The sequence below is a fragment of the Pogoniulus pusillus genome, chromosome 4 (genome assembly GCF_015220805.1).
Source record: "Pogoniulus pusillus isolate bPogPus1 chromosome 4, bPogPus1.pri, whole genome shotgun sequence".
Classification (NCBI taxonomy): domain Eukaryota; kingdom Metazoa; phylum Chordata; class Aves; order Piciformes; family Lybiidae; genus Pogoniulus; species Pogoniulus pusillus.
The window spans coordinates 33,793,339-33,811,368 of record NC_087267.1 but is presented as its reverse complement, the minus strand read 5'-3'; the positions used below and the strand labels follow the sequence as shown (position 1 = coordinate 33,811,368).

The 18,030-nt window shown below is 40.3% G+C and overlaps 1 protein-coding gene and 1 long non-coding RNA gene across 2 annotated transcripts in view; one reads left to right on the top strand and one right to left on the bottom strand.

Moving 5' to 3' along the window:
• Positions 1–18,030, top strand: part of MAGI2 (membrane associated guanylate kinase, WW and PDZ domain containing 2) — a 760,890-nt gene that overhangs the window by 669,889 nt on the left and 72,971 nt on the right. Inside the window, 2 exon segments of the mRNA XM_064142561.1 lie at positions 10,674–10,712; positions 16,986–17,080. Of these exon segments, the coding sequence (XP_063998631.1) occupies positions 10,674–10,712; positions 16,986–17,080 (134 nt within the window).
• Positions 344–4,381, bottom strand: LOC135174903 (uncharacterized). The gene is made up of 2 exons (XR_010302136.1): positions 4,218–4,381; positions 344–557 (listed from the first exon to the last, which is right to left on the bottom strand). It is a non-coding gene; the product is annotated as an uncharacterized LOC135174903 (long non-coding RNA).

The window sequence follows — 18,030 nt, the reverse complement described above, 5'->3', positions numbered from 1 at the left end:
ATGTTTGAAGTGTTTGCCTGTGAATGTGTTGCTGCTGGCATAATTTCCCCTCATCTTTTGTAATTTAAAAAAAGCAACTCTAAATCCAGCTAATAGAGACCACATAAATGATTCAAGTATCCTACACATATATTTTCCTAGGTCCTGAAGTTTAACTTTCAGACATTTTCCCATATATTTTTTGCTATCCTCCTTTTAACTGTTAGATCCTTAGTGAGGAACAGTGTATGTGCCACCACATTTGGCTGTGCTATTTTTCTTTGTTTTCTTTTAACCAAGAAGAGGATCTGAAATTTCACAATGAAAATTTCTAGCACTTCCATTCACTTCACAATTAAGCCTATTTAGACAGGCTTGAGTTTATTTGGTTTTATAAAAATGACTTTTACAAGCTTTCACGTTGTCCTTGGTTTGAAGATCTATACAAAAGAGTACTGAGCCATCAGGATTCCCTTGTTGATTTTGTTGGATTGAAGTTTGGAAATAATTTTTCTCATTCTTTTTCTCTTGCTCTTCCTGTTTCTCTCTCTTTTTTTCTTTTCCTTGTGTGTTAAGGGCTAGAGTGACAAATAAAAGAAACTTAAGGGAAAATAACTCTATCAATAGCAAGAGGGTTATCTAGTTCAGCATTTCTATTGAAATCACTCTTGATTTCATTTACTGCTTAAAGGGAAGGAAGACGCTTTGCAAATGGTTGTTTCCCAGATAGCTTCTAGGGGTATGTTACCAAAAATCCACAATTTCCAATAAGCAGAGTCAGAACCACCTTCTGTGGTCATAGCCATCAAGCCAAGATTACAGGACAGATTACAGACTTCCTGCATTGAAACAAAGATCTTTAAGATTACAGGACAGATTACAGACTTCCTGCATTGAAACAAAGATCTTTAAGATTACAGGACAGATTACAGACTTCTGCATTGAAACAAAGATCTTTAAGATTACAGGACAGATTACAAACTTCCTGCATTGAAACAAAGGTTTTTAAGATTACAGGACAGATTACAGACTTCCTGCATTGAAACAAAGATCTTTAAGATTACAGGACAGATTACAGACTTCTGCATTGAAACAAAGGTGTTTAAGATTACAGGACAGATTACAGACTTCCTGCATTGAAACAAAGATCTTTAAGATTACAGGACAGATTACAGACTTCTGCATTGAAACAAAGGTCTTTAAGATTACAGGACAGATTGCAGACTTCTGCATTGAAACAAAGGTCTTTAAGATTACAGGACAGATTACAGTCTTCCTGCATTGAAACAAAGATCTTTAAGATTACAGGACAAATTACAGACTTCCTGCATTGAAACAAAGACCTTTAAGATTACAGGACAGATTACAGACTTCTGCATTGAAACAAAGACCTTTGTTAGACAGTTGAGTAAAAGTTATACATGCCATATAGCTGGAATACATATTTATATGCCATCTTCTTCCCCAAAATTAAGAGTTTTACAAGATTTATGAAAGGAAACAGTCTCAATCCAGTCACAAAACTGTGGCCATAGAGGTCTGATGTCAACTACAAAAACTGGCCTAACCTAGAAGATGATCTATTAAACCAAAAGATGTATTACACCATTCAATAATATAATTATATTATTCATTATTGTGAGTGCCTTCCACATGTTTTTCTGAGTACTCCTGACCAACTCCACAGTCTTCTACTGGTATTGTGTTCAGACAATTGCTAATAACTCAAAGGTTGGAGTTCTGCTGAAGCCTCTGTTTCAATTATTTAGTTGCATTTGAGTGTCACGCAAGAGGCAACTGACATATTTTGTTTTATGAGTGCCATAAGCACACATTTTAGCAAATTCAATTTGTGAAGCCTTTGATTGCTTTTATTCTCTACATAGTGCTGGTGTTTCCTGGAGAGAGGAGCAACTAGCAGGAAATCTATTACTGAGTCAAGAAATTGTCATCTAAATTGAGTACATAGGAGGCAGAGTTTCAAGTTAATACACACGTAGTTTCCTACCATATGGCCATGTCAGGTTGGTTATCTTCAGAAAAGATGTACTGTTAAAGTGCACAGATAAAGTTCAGCAACTTGGGCTTTTTAAATACTTCTTATCTCAAAGCAAGCCTGTGTTATCTCCTGGCAACACCAGTAAAGAGGGAGGTTCATCTTCTAAAAATAGTGTAAAGTAGCTAACAATCATGACCTGGAAAACTCAAAAGAACGAGGTAGTGCTAGAGTTTTGTTTCTGTCACAGCAAGACTGTTACTAAACAGTTCATTTTTGTACTGCTGCACTGAAATTCTGCAGATCCTTTAGCAGAGAATCTCACCACCTCCTGCTTCCCTGCGAGGTCATTGAGCAAGTTCTGCATCAGAACATAGCTCTGTGAGGAGCACAAGAGTTATGACTTAGAGCAGAGCAAAAGCCAGACCCAAGGAGCCTGAAGAACAAGCTTCTGGTTTAGTTGCTAGGTGTGCTTGTCCCTAATTGTCTTGATTTAACTCAGTCTGGTCTAACAAACAAGCCCCTCACACACAGATGGGAGGGCAAGTAATATAAATAGCCCTGGGTTAGGTAAGTTTAATGAACTGATCCAATGCACGATTACCTCAGCCTGTTTCACAGAAAGCCACAGCAAAAGCAGCAGCAGCAGAGGCCAGTATAAGAAGCAGCAACTGGAACAGGAAGCCTCTCGTGATCCAGTGTGAACTGCAAGCCCCATGATACTTTGCTCCAGACAGTACTTTCATTTTGAAGCTAGCACAATGACAGCATGGTGTTGAAAACTCATCAGTAGTTTTGGTTGGCTAAACCAATGACCCAAGTGCTGCATCACAGCATAGTTTTGTGAGAAGCACAAGCAACACGACACTTGAAGGGGAGCAAAAACTAAACCCAAGGAGCCCAGTGAACAAACTTCTGCTCTAGCTGCTACCTGCACTCATTCCTACCTACTGTAGCAAGGAGTTTCTAGCAGGAAATCTCCGTGAAAAAGGATGATTTTCATTCTGCAGGAATGTTTTTCCACCTCAGGAACATGAAGGACCCGCATGACCCTGTGCTGTAGGAGACTTCAATTTTTAATGATCACATATGAATTCCAAAGGACTAGTGCTTCTGCTCTGGAAACAGTTTTGTAGGGGCAGTTTTGGCAATACAGCTTGGAGACAAATCAAATGATGCATTAGAACACAATCAATGTCCAACTCTATTTTGTAAGTCATAGCCCCTTGGAAATTTGTTTGTCACAATAGCTGTTACCTGTCAGCTCTTGCCTATTAGCTGTCACTTGTCTCTGCTGTCATCCATCAACTGTGCTCAATAGCACAGTAGCTCCAAGTAGCCAAAAAGGAACATGAAGAGTTTACAAAGACAGATGAAGATTACAACATCATCCAAAACAGTAGCATAAAAGCAAAAGAAGGGATATTGTTTTCTTCTTTCTTTGTCTTTTCTTTCTGCAACTATGTCTCTCCAGCTCTCTGTTTTTTTTTCCTTAATCTCTTTCAGCTGTCCCTCTCCCTTTTTCTTCTACCTAGTGAAAAGAGGCTACCTAGCTTTCTACTGCTCCATTATTTTGCAAAACTCAGAAATGGAGAAGACCTGCTTAAATAACTGGGCACGTTTTTCTGTTTTCCATTCAACTATTAATTTTAAGCAAACCCTTTAACTCCTGGCTTCTTACAAAACCTCTTAGAGTGTAAGTGACAGAGTGACTTTGCTGATAGCTATGCAAGTTAGGTGCAGAAGCCAGAAAACAGAACATCAGATCAGGAATTTCCTATTAATGAAAAGAATTGTAAGACTTGATATGCACCAACTGTTACAGCTGCAACTGAAGCTGTCCTGAATTTAGCAGTTTTTCCTTTGTAAGTTTTTCTTGTCCTCTCTTAGAATTTTATTTTGATCTCTATGTTTATTCTAAATACAGAGTTTAAAACAACTTTGTTCACAGGCCTGAGTAGGCAGACATTAGTCAAAGAGGAGACAAAAAGCTGCTGGGAATCTTAATGCTACAATATTTCTCTAGTTATAAAATATACAACAGAAATTTGGGATTCAGTTCCTCTAAAGAAAGCAGCAAAGTAAAACGTTTTGGGTTTTACAGCAATTAGGTTACATTTGTCCTTTAGCTAGTGTGGTAGTCCAAGATTGGTGACATGACACAGAAATGCCAGTAGGAAGAATAAGATAAGCCAGTGGTAAGTTCTCATTAAAAATGAAGTCTGAACAATTACAGTTTCACCTTTTACTGGAAGGACAAAGGTTCCATCTTTCAAAATCTCCTAGGTTATCTTCTCCTCTGACTCATGATTTCCCAGGTTCTTTTTAAATCCATCAGCTGTCTGATGCCCTTGAGGGGTTTTTTTTTGCCGCCAGGGTTAGACAAATTGGAAGAGAGTCCACCAAGATCTGTGAAACATGCAAATAGGGAATGTATTAGCATAATGCAGTACTGGTTTTCATTAAATAAAGGTGTTTTCTTATGCAGACTTATGAATAAGGGTCACAGACAAGCATTTCAATATTTACAGGCTGTATTTGCTCTGTGGTGTCACTGCAGGTTTTCCACACTGACATGCGTTAAAGAGGAAAGGTTCATCAAACAGCATTACACTGACTCATAATGTGTAGCTTTAAAAACACCTGAGGCCATCAGGAGTTTCCTAAATTTGGTTCTCTTGGAACACAAAATAAATGTTAGTCATGTAGAACTGGAAGCATTATCACCCGAGGAGGACTAAGGCTTAGTTTACAGCTAAGCAAAGTTTTCTTGTCTTTGCTTGATAGGTGAAGACTTACACAGTTACAGCCTTAAAAGCTGAAGGGATTTTTTCAGACAATATTTTCCCCAAAAAAATCTTACCTCATGTCTACTCTAAAATGATTCACATTTTTATTAGGATGCCTTTAAAGGAGAAATCCATACATACAGATACATAGCACTATGATAGAGTTAAATACATGGTATTTTAAAGTAGAGGAAGGGGTTGTATGCTAAAGGATTGGGACTACAAAGCCACAACATTAAGTTCTTATTTCAAATGCAGTTTCTAACTTCAGGTCAAAATCAGGTTCTAATTTCACATCTTCTCTGAGCTTGGTAGGCCAAAAGTTTCAGTATTTCTCTTTGCTGGTTACTGCCCCTTATATCACTGAGGAATGCTTGCCTTCACTTAGAAATTAAGAGAGTACTGTGACATATTGTCATCAAACTACTTCTTAACCTAGAGTATGAGCAACTGATGTATAGGAAGGTAACTTCCTCAAAGTAATTTCCAAATAATAGGTTGCTGTTTCCTGTGGATCTATTACTCCATCAAGCCACGGCGTAGAGAAAGCGTAAGACTTTGTATCACTAAAGGAATGTTACACATATTTTCTAGTAAGGGATGATACATAACAGGAGAACAGGAAATGCAGCAGGCCAACGTCAGATAATTTGGTATTGTTCATCACTGCAGAAAGAGTTACTCACCAGGACAAAATGGATTTGTTGGTTATAAGAACTGACAATAACACAAAAAGCATTTTCAAGTGGAAGCATGGGAATGTCATCCTCACAGTGCCACGGATGTAAAGTGATTTTGATTGCTGGATTGCAAAGTAGGGCCTGAATAACCTATGCTAATATGAAGTGTCAGGTTTATGACTGATAGCAGTATTATAGAGAGAATCATAGAATCATAGAATCAACCAGGTTGGAAGAGACCTCCAAGATCAGCCAGTCCAACCTAGCACCCAGCCCTATCCAATCAACTAGACCATGGCACTAAGTGCCTCATCCAGGCTTCTCTTGAAGACCCCCAGGGACGGTGCCTCCACCACCTCCCTGGGCAGCCCATTCCAATGCCAATCACTCTTTCTGTGAAGAACTTCTTCCTAACATCCAGCCTATACCTACCCTGGCACAACTTGAGACTGTGTCCCCTTGTTCTATTGCTGGTTGCCTGGGAGAAGAGGCCACCCCCCACCTGGCTACAATGCCCCTTCAGGTAGTTGTAGACAGTAATAAGATCACCCCTGAGGCTCCTCTTCTCCAGGCTAAACAGCCCCAGCTCCCTCAACCTCTCCTCATAGGATTTGTGCTCCAGGCCCCTCACCAGCTTTGTTGCCCTTCTCTGGACATGTTCCAGCACCTCAACATCCTTCTTGAATTGAGGGGCCCAGAACTGGACACAGATGCAACATTCCTCTCTGTTGAACAATTTTACACTTTGCTAAAAGATGTACAAATAGATATTTATGTGCAAAGCAGGATATACTTAATAAGTCAAAGTAGTAGTTGTAAGCATTGAGGAATTGATCACACATGCATGAGACCAGTGGAGACTGCATTGCCTATGCACTGTTTCAAACTGCTGCTTGCCCAGCATTGGAGAGGACATTACAGCATGAGCATAGAATCAACCAAGTTGGAAGAGGCCTCCAAGAACATCCAGTCCAACCAATCCCCCAGCCCTAGCCAGTCAACTAGACCATGGCACTAAGTGCCTCATCCAGGCTTTTCTTGAACACCTCCAGGGACGGTGCCTCTTCCAACCTGGTTGATTCTATGATCATATTCATTCTGCTCATTTGTAAAACTTCTGGTACTTAAAGCATGGCTAGGATTGAAATGCTGGAATACAAATATTTCCTAGTGCTACATTGGTTTCATGTATTCAGTATTCAACGTGTGTGATACAGAAAATAATGCAGTATGGACAAGTAATATAAAGGCCTATCTTTCATCAGCATAATTCTGCCTCCAGAGGATAGCAGTGTCTACACTGATGCACACAGGCATACTCCTGTGCTATGTTGTTGGTGAACTGTGCTCCTAGGGTTGTATCTTGGCAGCCAAGAGCTCTAGTACTTTCACCATTGGTCTCCTATGTCAGGATTGTGTCTTAGCTCTTCTCTATTGTTTATCTGGCTTTGCAGATATTTCATAGCTTTGAGATTCAATGCCATGAATGCAATATGTTTTAGACTAAATATGAAGCCAGGTGTGCAGGCTTTATTACTATTCCATCTTCTGACAGCAAAATTAACCTTGGTTTTGCATTCATCTGACATAAAGGAATCTTGATATGTAGCAAGATTCTTGGGACTGCACAGCTGCAGCCTCATTCTCCAGAGCATGTAGAGCAGTCTTCATGGTGGAGATTTATTTCAGGTACAGTTATGTACAAATAGCAGTTCAGAAAAAGGCTTCTTAGTTTTACTTCCCTGTTTCTTCTTTCTAGGACAGGTTAGCTGACCCAAAAGAATAAATGCAGTGAATTTGCTGAGTATTTTATTATTCATCAAGCTCTGAATTATAATTATTTTATTCCTATTTCACATAAGTGACTACAACTACTCATGGCAATGCAGCTGCAGAAGTCAAACCAGAAAGGCTTCATAGGGAGAATACAGAAATCTTAGGTCAACATTTTGAAACTTTCTGCACTTTGAGTACCTGTTCATGGTGTCAGAGTGCTGGAAACTCTGAGCACTTTGTCCTGACTTCTCCAGACAGGCTTTCTGCTGTCTCATTATGTAAGAGGTAGAGACAGAAGTTAAACAGAGCAGCAGTTTAGGAAAGGCCAAAGTTAACTTAGCAATAAGTAAATGAAAAGTCTCTGATTGCCTTTTGTAAAGGTTACTTTCTTCTGAAAGCTAATGGACAGAGTTTACAAAACAAACCTTGAAAGGATTCCTCAATTCACAGACTCATGGAATGCATTGGGTTGGGAAGGACCCTTGAAGGTCATCTTGTCCAACCACTCTGCAATAAGCACAGACATCTCCAACCAGATCAGGTTGCTCAGTGCCACATATTGTAAATATTCTCAGTAGTTTGGTAAAATTGCCAGTTCAATAAGTTTGTTCTTAGCAAATACAAGGCTAAGGATATACACAAACCGTGTGCATTTTGCTTGGCTAAGGACCAGTCCCAGCAATTCTTCCTCTTGGAACTTGCAATTCTGTAGGGTCTTTGAGCCCAGAACTATGTGAGTTTTGAAAAGGATTATCTATATCTCTGCATTTGATATGAGAATACATTGCTAACAAAGACCCTTCATAGAGTCAGGAAAGCTTAGGTTGGAAGGCACCTCAGAGATCATCTACTGCAAGGACATCTCTCAACTTGGTTGCTGAAAGCCTCATGCAACCTGGCCTTGAACACCCCCAGGGAGAGGGCATCCACAACCTCCCTGGGCAACCTGTTCTATAGTCTCACCACCGTTGTACTGAAGAACTTCTTCCTAAGATTTAGTCTAAACCTACCCTCTCTCAGCTTCAAACCATTCCCCTTTGTCCTGTCTCTAGACACCCTTATGAGTCCCTCTGCATCCTTCCTGTAGGATCTCTTCGGGTACTGGAAGGCAGCTCTAAGACCTCACCTGGAGTCTTCTCCAGGCTGAACAGCTCCAGCCCCCTCAGCCTATCCTCATGGCAGAGGTGTTCCAGCCCTTGGATCATCTTTGTGGCCTTCCCCTGACCACACTCCAACAGCTCTGTGCCCTTCTTATGATGGGAACACCAGAGCTGGATCCAGATTTTCAACTATGTTAAGTATTCTTCACAGATCTTTCATCTTTTAAAGTTTTCTACTAGTTGCTAACAGTTTGCCTAGGAGATGAGCACAGCTATTTGGAGGTTATATACTGGTTTTCACAATACCAGTGACATAATCACAAATATCCTGTGCTGTACACAGACCCAGACTGCTGACAGTGGATTTTTCCTGAAATGAATCACAGAATCACAGAATTAACCAGGTCAGAAAAGACCTCTAGGATCATCGAGTCCAACCTATCACTTAACCTTTCTAATTAACTAAACAGTGGCACTAAGTGCCTCATCCAGCCTGCTTTACAAATACTTCCAGGGACAGTGACTCCACCACCTCCCCGGGCAGCCCACACGGTTTGCTGTAGTTAACACAAACACAGACATGCAGTTAGATTTATCTTTCTGATGATCATATGTTTAAGAACTTCAAGGCCTGATTCAACACCTTCAGCACAACAGAGTTCCAAGTTTCGTGTGTGTGAATTCGTAAAGTACAAAGAAAACAAATGTTAGGTGCTGATTATATGATGATAATTTCATCATTGCACTCTATAAAAATTCTGCAAGGTGAAGAAATTGAGGATAAAAACCAGATGAGACTCAATGAGATTAGATGTGAAAGAAACTGATAGGAACTTTTGCCTGATCATAAGTAATTGAAGGTTCTAACTTGCTTACAGTGTATGACCATCTTAATAGAGCAAGCTGTTCCCTAACTTATCACAGCCTGAATATGGTTGAACTCTTTCACTTCGCTGCTTGAGGCCAATTCTAAGAGGGAAACTAGGGTGACTGCAAGCAGAAATGGAAAAACAGAATGAAACAATCTTACAGCACCTCCAAAGAGTCAATCCAGCTGGATGACCAAGGTCCCTTCAAACCTAAAAGCTTATTGAGACCACCAAGATGAAATTGCTTTCTATACATTACAATTGTTTGGTCTCTTTTAAGAATCCCATTAAAACCTTGAGAGGATTTAAGTTTAAAAATTTTATATATATATATATATATATATATTCTCCAAGTTCTCAGTGTTGCAGCACCACTTTCAAAGGTTTTGGTTCTCAGGAGTTGTGCTGGTGGAATAATTTACATTTAGATAGCAACTTTAGTCTTGAAGGAGCCCAAGTCACGTTAAAAATTGGAAGTGTATTAAAGAACTACCTCCTGTAACCACCTAAGACCCACAGTCATTTCTAAACTAGAACACCATAGCACACTCCTAAGTCACCAAACCCAAAGGAAGGTCCCCATCTAGGTGAACCTCTGCTGACCTAAAATACAGTTCAGGTTAGCAGTCATCTGAGTTTGAGCAGGTCATGGCTGATGCCTAAATACTCCTGGGAAGAAGGTTATGCAAATGCATTAGTGCTTTGTGTCCCTTTTTATTGTTGATAGGCCAATGGAAATCACCTGTTTTAGGATGTTTGCAATTCACTCTAGATGCTGCAGAGATTAAAAAAAAAAAAAAAGAGGGGAGGAGGGTGGAATTCTGAGTCAGAACATTTCAAAACCAGCAAAGGAAATGTGACAGCTGTGAACTTATTCAAGATTCCTCTGATGGCAGCAAAGTAGCTGTATATGAAAACAAAGCAGTTATTTGCTGTATTTCATCTAGTGAAATACAAACACTTTGGAACTACCTGCTTGAAAAGTAGGTTAAGTGGGTTTACCTGCATTTGCCTTCATACTCAGCTGGTGGTTATTAGCAACATGCATCCTCCTTCTGGCAAAATCTTGCTCTTCATAATAAAATCTATTTGGCATTTGAATTGAATAAAAGCAGTGGTCAGGTCATTTAAACGTAGCCATTAAACTTTCCCTTTTGTTTCTGTACTTGAAAAAGCACAAATACTGTCACAATTCTAAAGATGCTACCAATTTTATCTTCACTGTAGCCTGTTATATTAAAGGAATGTTACCATCCTACCACCTGTTTCACATTGCAGAGAAAGAGACAGGGAGGTCTCTGTCCACATGCATGCATGTGTGTACCACCTAGGAAGTCAGGAAGGAGGAGAGGAGGAAAAAAATGCCATAAAAAAAGCAGAAATTGCACTTGAATAATTCAAAACACAGCAGAGAAAATGATGCTGCATCTTTAAATAATTCTGAGAAATGTATTTCATCTGTAATTCCCCATTTTCCTATTCAGAACAAGTGCTGCCCAGGACTGGTTTTCGTGTGGATTCCTCTGGCAAGTATTCCTCAGTCTTCATTGTTGTGTAAACTAGTTGTCCTTCATTTTATGTTTTAGTTACTCTTCTTTGTTTAGTCATTTCTCTAGATGACGACCAGTCATGACTGCACAGTCACCATTTTCTATTTGTGTGAGCTTTGTGGCGTTGTAGAGTCCTAACTCTAAATCTTATTATAATAGATTTGCATTTCAAGCAGTGAGAAGTACTTTTCCTCAGCCACTCTGTGTATGTTTTGCAATGTTTTATGTGTGCTTTCATATCTTACTGTTCACTATTTAAGATAAAGTATCCCTATAGCTCATACTCAAATCTAAGCTTAAGCTATATATTGCATAACATTGGAGTTAATCATATCATCACTTGTGAAAGAACAGAACTGGTGTATTATGCAGACCCATCAATTCCTTGCTCCCATACATATATCTTGTTCTGTAAAAACTTAAAACCAAGAACTTTAAAAAACAGATTTTTTTTCCAGGTGCTAGAATCAACATTGGTCTTGTCAAATGGCAATGGACTTCTTTGAAAAACAGCAATATTTGATTTTGCAGTGTGATCATGTTCAATGAAGAGTTAAAACTGGCATTCCATACAGAAAAAGGCAATCCTATTTGTGATGGTTTGGGCTATTACCTGCCCCTCCACACTTTGTATTTGCCCCAGCTAACTCAGACAGCCTCTGGGAATATAAATGAAGCAATTTATTTACAGCTAGCAGAATTTACAAGCAGCTATTTACAATATATACAGTTATATACAATTATATACAGAAATATACAAAGGATAAACAATACAAAAGCACAACTCCCCTCCCAGAAACCTGAGTCCCCAGGAGGGGCTTTTAAACCACCCCAACACCTCCCCCGGCCCTCTCAACCTTACCCCAGTTCTCAGGAAGAAGAGAGGTGCAGCCAAGAGCTTAGGGAGCAAGGTTAGTAGGAGCAAGGTCAATGAGATGTGACCAGGTCTGAAGGCAAAGGCAGAAGGGGAAGACAAAATGGAGAATGTTTACTTCTTCTTCCCAGAGCTCTCAGCGAGACTGTGAGAGAAGTTGACATCAATTGTTTTCATTCCACTGCCCGTTATCTAGTTCTTTTACCAAAACATTCTAGCTTGCTTCAAACTAGCACACTATTAAAGTCTTTTCTAGTCCTACACAGGGCGGACAGGGATCCTAAATTAAATAAGGTATTGTGCTTGTCTGCATATCCCAGCAGGGTTTGTATGTTGGATAACTCTGTTAGCACACCAGTTCTTCTGTTGGGTTTTTCTCTTTGCTGATGTTTATCCTCAAGTCTTTATTTAGCATCTTTTCCTTTCCCTAACTATCAAAAGGAAATACATATGTTTTTTAAAAAGCTACTCACCTTGGAGACCAGCAGATTGTTTCAAGTTTTTCACAGCTCTGAAACTCAGACAAAAAGTTATTGTAGCTTTGTGTCTATCACAATTCCCAGCAGTGATTTATAATGGAACAAAAATCTTCAGCAAACGAGTCCAAATTAAGTTTTATTTTTAGCAGGGAAGTTGGGTACACACAGAAAGACTGTAACATTATTACAGTAAAGCTCTTCATCCTTGTTTTAATTGCAATGTAGAAGAGATTTCATTCTTTAAAAATCATCTCAACATTTAGAACATCATCTTAAATAGCAGCTTTATCGATACAAAAACCGCAGAGCACTTCTGCAATTTGACTTGTGCACAAAAATTGATCAAGCATCTTCCCAGGTGTGTTTTCATTTGTAAGAAACCATTTCCTGTGCACTTATTAATGTGTGATCCACCTATCAGTTCAGCTGAAGACAGGCCAGAAATGTAGCTGAAAGTTGATAATCCCATCTTCACCTGGGAGATCTCATTATTGTTTGCTACTTTTACATTTTAAGCAAACTGTCTGTCAGGAAGCAGATTTTCCCAATACTCTTTGCCTTCTTCACTGTGCAGCAATGATCAGATCACAGCTTGTCCAGTATGATTTTCAAATTCATGGGGGAGGCAGCTGGTTTTGTAACCTAGCAGATTGAATTGGTTGTTTTCTCTAGATGAAATGGTCCATTAAGAAAGTTTCCCTTTACACACAGACCCCAAAAACAAACAAATGAACAAAATATCCCCCATAAAACCCAATAAACTGTAACTGTCAAAAGATAATAAGGTTACTAGCAAAGCTAAAGCTCCTTTTCTAATATAAATGTGAGGAGCAACAAAGGAGAGGAGGGAACATTGGCATTTTTACACATATTATACAATGAGAAATACTGACTTCAAGCTGAAGCTCTCCTTTCAGTGAAATTTGTAAGAGTTGGGACATTTGGGTCAAGCTGTGCCAAAGACAATGCTAATTCAGTCTAAGCTTGACTCCTGTGTCTGCAAACATAATCCTTCTTACTTGGCTTGAGCCTCAAGGTGCTAATCTGTTTTACCAAGATGAAGAAAAAAAAGCCCATTCTCCACAATGAAGTTGTAATAACCAACAGTTTACAGAGTATTGCAAGGCACAGGAGTGTAATTTGTCTGTAAATATAGGTAATTTTCTCTGTTATGACCAACTGCATGTCTGCTCCAGTGAGAAAAGATGAAATTTGATTTAACTAACAAGCCTTTGTGAGGAAAAACATGTAAGAATCCTAGAGAAAATTGCACTGAAGACATATCAGATGAAATGTAATCACTGGCATGGGTGTGCAGCTGGATACTCGATCAATAGACATTCAAGAATATTGAAACTACTACCACAAAATACCAGGAGCTTTTACTAAATCTACCAAGCATCAGCTCCTGTAGTGAGAACACATAGTAGAGAACAACTTACATGTCCTTCAGAAACAGGAAAAAGGGGGAACTCAGCAGCAGCAAGATTTTAGAAGGTTTTTGACTAAAGACTGACTGCTAGCATGAAGATAAGCAGAGACCTAGCCCAAAAGGAGTATAAAGAGTTGGTTGTGTTACACTAACCTGGAAATTGACTTTTGTAGACCACACAAAGATGCATGCTTCATCAATCTAGACTTCAGCTAGGCATTTTACAAAATGCCAGCTAGAACTGGAGCACTTCCACTTAGGACAAAATGTGGAGAGGAATGGCTAGAAAACAGATATGCAATTCTACTGAAAGAGCAGTTTCTGGGCTGAAAGGATGGTATTAGCAGAAAGCCTTGCCATAAGTCTGCTGTGCTACTTTCTTAAATGACCTAAGTACAGAAGCTAAGGATGGGATTTAAGTCCATGTTCAGATGTGTGTCTTCAGGTAGCAGTTTCCTCCAGACCAACAGAGAGCTGGTCAGTGGAGCACAGCAGCAGTGGAGGAAGTGCTCTTGAGTACTTTAGGTTGCTGGAGGTGTGCTATGACTGTCATGGGGAAAATGAAATTAAGTCGTGGGCTGGAGTCCATCAGTGAAAATTCTGAACGAGGCAGGTGACCTAGGGACAAAGGCCACAAACAAGCTCAGGCACCAGTGTCTTCTTTTGCCTCTGTCTTTACTGATAAAGCCTGTGTACTGTTTGCCTGCAGAGGTTTGGACTAGGTGAGCCAGAGATCTTTTCCAGGACAGAAAAGACCTCTTTTTTTAAAGTACTTTCCAGTGGCCTGCTAAGTGTTGACAGCAAATGATCTCCATAGACTTACAGCTACTTGTAAAGAGTCTTCTGAGGAAGCACCATGCGATAGCTATTCCAAACCCTTGCAAATTCTGTTCAAGCTCCTAGGGAGGAATGCCCACATACAGTGGGTTTCATTTAAACCTCTTCATGGGCAACCTGACTCACCTATTCCATTCTAAGTGGGTAGAAAAACAGCCTCTTTGGGGAAAAAAAGAACAGAAAAAAGGGAAAGGGAAAGGGAAAGGGGAAGGGGAAGGGGAAGGGGAAGGGGAAGGGGAAGGGGAAGGGGAAGGGGAAGGGGAAGGGGAAGGGGAAGGGGAAGGGGAAGGGAAGGGAAGGGAAGGGAAGGGAAGGGAAGGGAAGGGAAGGGAAGGGAAGGGAAGGGAAGGGAAGGGAAGGGAAGGGAAGGGAAGGGAAGGGAAGGGAAGGGAAGGGAAGGGAAGGGAAGGGAAGGGAAGGGAAGGGAAGGGAAGGGAAGGGAAGGGAAGGGAAGGGAAGGGAAGGGAAGGGAAGGGAGAAGATAAAAGAAAAGGGAGAGGAGAGGAGAGGAGAGGAGAGGAGAGGAGAGGAGAGGAGAGGAGAGGAGAGGAGAGGAGAGGAGAGGAGAGGAGAGGAGAGGAGAGGAGAGGAGAGGAGAGGAGAGGAGAGGAGAGGAGAGGAGAGGAGAGGAGAGGAGAGGAGAGGAGAGGAGAGGAGAGGAGAGGAGAGGAGAGGAGATTAAAGAAAAGGGGGAGGGGAGGGGAGGGGAGGGGAGGGGAGGGGAGGGGAGGAAGCTTCTAATTTTGAAGTCTGCTGCTAACAGTGGTTTGGATCAGCTTTGTCAGTGTATACACTTGAGGGACATTTTCATTTTAGTGTGCCAAGAATGTATTTTCACAAGCAGACATTTTTATGCTTAACATATTCCCAGTTGTGCATTTTTCACTTACATGTGCGCAGATGAAGGTAGTGTTTGGTTCATGACAGACTGCTGGAAACAGTGCTTTAAGTGTTAGAAGTGGGCTGTAAATGGTGATCCTCTATTTACAAAGCCCCCACCTTAGTACTTGCTACCTTTGCCTCTTGCAACTTTGAAGCACCCTTTGCATTGTTAATATATGGTACATGCACAAATTCAGTTTGCTCTTCTGTTCCCTGCTGAGACACCAAATAAATTGAAAGAATGTCAGGAGAGTAAGTGGTTAGGATCTGCCTGGGTTTGTCTTCCTAATACAAGAAGCAAGTTGGTTTGAAAAAGCAATACTTTTACTTGACCAGTTGGATATGTGTGATTCATTCTTACTCATCCCGATACACACTGCTAAAAAATGCTGCTGTCTAGAAGGGATTCTTTGTGTACATATGATAGAGACACAGCATGTGGTTCTGTGCCTCTGTCTTTGCAAGACCTGACTGAAACTGAATTGGCTTCAATCCTGAAGCTGGGATCTGCTTAACTCCACGATTTGTGAAATGCTGCTTGATGGCTCAGTGAGGGGAGGGAACTAAATGAAAGTCGCTGAACTACCACGTTGCAGTCATCTGTAGTCTGTCTTCTCCCGAGGAAAGAAGGCACAAGTGCAGACACTATGAACAGTTTGCTGAAATAATCCTACTCATCCCTTTTGTCTGAGTTGGCAATGAGCTGACACTGGCCAAAAGCTTTAATGACCAGATAGCAGAGTGTACGAAAGATCATTCTTGTTATTCGCTGCCCTGCTTTAGGTGATGAACTCAATCATTTCTGAACGTGGGGACAAAGCCACCGTGAAAAGAGACAACTCCTTAGTCCTCTAACTGCTTGCTGTTTCATTTTATACTATTTGAAATGTCATTCAGAGTTTCTCTTTTGTATTTTGGTGCATCAAAGCCAAACAAATCGGCTCTTTTGGATGAACACTAAGTTTTTGTAAGAAAATGAATGTTAACAAAACACTACCTCCCTGAACTGAGATATTGCAGGGCAGAATATGTGTATACAGGCAAGTTACACAGGCATATGGAAGCACAATCTTAATGATTCATCAAGCCATTGAGACTTTAATTGAGCAGCATTAAGGAGTTCAAGTTAATGATGTTAGTTGCAATTTAAAGCCTAAGATTCAGAGGCTTATAATGATAGCTTTCATCAAAACTCTTTATTGAGAATAGTACCTGAAAATGGAGTACTTAAAAGCTACACTATGTACAAAGACATGTTACTTCAGATCTGTGGAACCAAAATCGTCTGTAGTGATTTATCATCTTTGGTAAGCTGGACTGATAATTTTCCCATGTATCTCTATCTTCCATTTCAGTTTATTCTTTTTAGGTTTTAATGAACTGCAAGGAAAACACAAATTAAATGCAAGAGGTGGATGACCAGAAGTACATTATGCAGTCAGTTGTAGGAAGAAGTCACCTTTATAACCTCTATTTTGGACAGACTTTTCCTGTACTGTTCTCCTGTGAATGTGTCCCAATCTGATTTAGTGTAATTATTGAATATAATCATCCTCCAAGAAATACCTACATTTTCAAGTTTCCTCCTTGTCTGTGTACAACACATTGTGTCCCATTTGTTTCCACCAACTCTAACCAGGATGACATTAGTCATGTGCCACGAGCACAAGGTGGGGGGGAAGATGGTGCAAATTCTCAAGACAAAGCCAAAATACTTTGCTGAGTGGGATTTCCCTTTAAACCAGGTCCTGATTACAAAGAGCTGGATGTTCACCTTCGAAGAATGGAGTCTGGCTTTGGCTTCAGGATCCTGGGAGGAGATGAGCCTGGACAGCCTGTGAGTTATTTCTTCTTGACTTTCCTTTTTGTAGTTCTAAAACCTATGTAAAGGAAAATATTACTATATAGCTGAACCCAAATGAGCACCATGTTAAGGCTGTAAGTAAAATGGCTTTTTTTTTTTATTCATCTATAGAAAAAAGACTCTCAGGTTATCCTTAGCTAAAAGATGTCACAGTAAAGTAAGTTGGAATCAGAAGGAATTAAGTCAGAAGCAGTGAATCACTCATCCCTTCCCTATAGTGTAACCTGACATCTCTTAATCTTAACTTTCCAAAGCCAAGTTTAAGCAGATCTCAAAAACCAGATGATGTTAAGGCCATGTGCAGCTGTGTTCAGTGTAGGCAGACTGTATATGTACATAAGGTTAAAACAGCACCGTTCATGTCCAGAAAGACACAAGGCTCCACCAGGCAACAGTAGCTCATGTTCCAGGTCACCATGTGATGGGCCAGGCATAGTAACTATACCCTTGGGAGTGAGGCAATCCCCATCACCAAGTAACAAAACTAATAGATTCATTGCAAATAAAATGTAAACCAAAATATATACACAATATACCAAATGAGTGTGTACATATATTGTTCAATTAGTGATGTATATACATACCACCATTTTGAGAGAGCAAGCAGAATTAATGCTCCTTCAGAATAATTTTGATGATGTACAAAACTGATCAGATGCTGAAGCACCTCTGCTATGAGGACAGGCTAAGAGAGCTGGGGTTGTTAAGCCTGGAGAAGAGAAGGCTCTGAGGAGAACTAATAGCAGCCTTCCAGTACCTGGAGGGGGCCTACAAGAAGGCTGCAGAGGGACTGTTTCTAAAGGCCTGCAGTGATGAAATGAGGGGCAATGGTGTGAAATTAGAGAAGGGGAGGTTTAGACTGGATGTTAGGAACAAGTTCTGTACCATGAGGGTGCTGGAACATTACAACAGGTTGCCAGGGA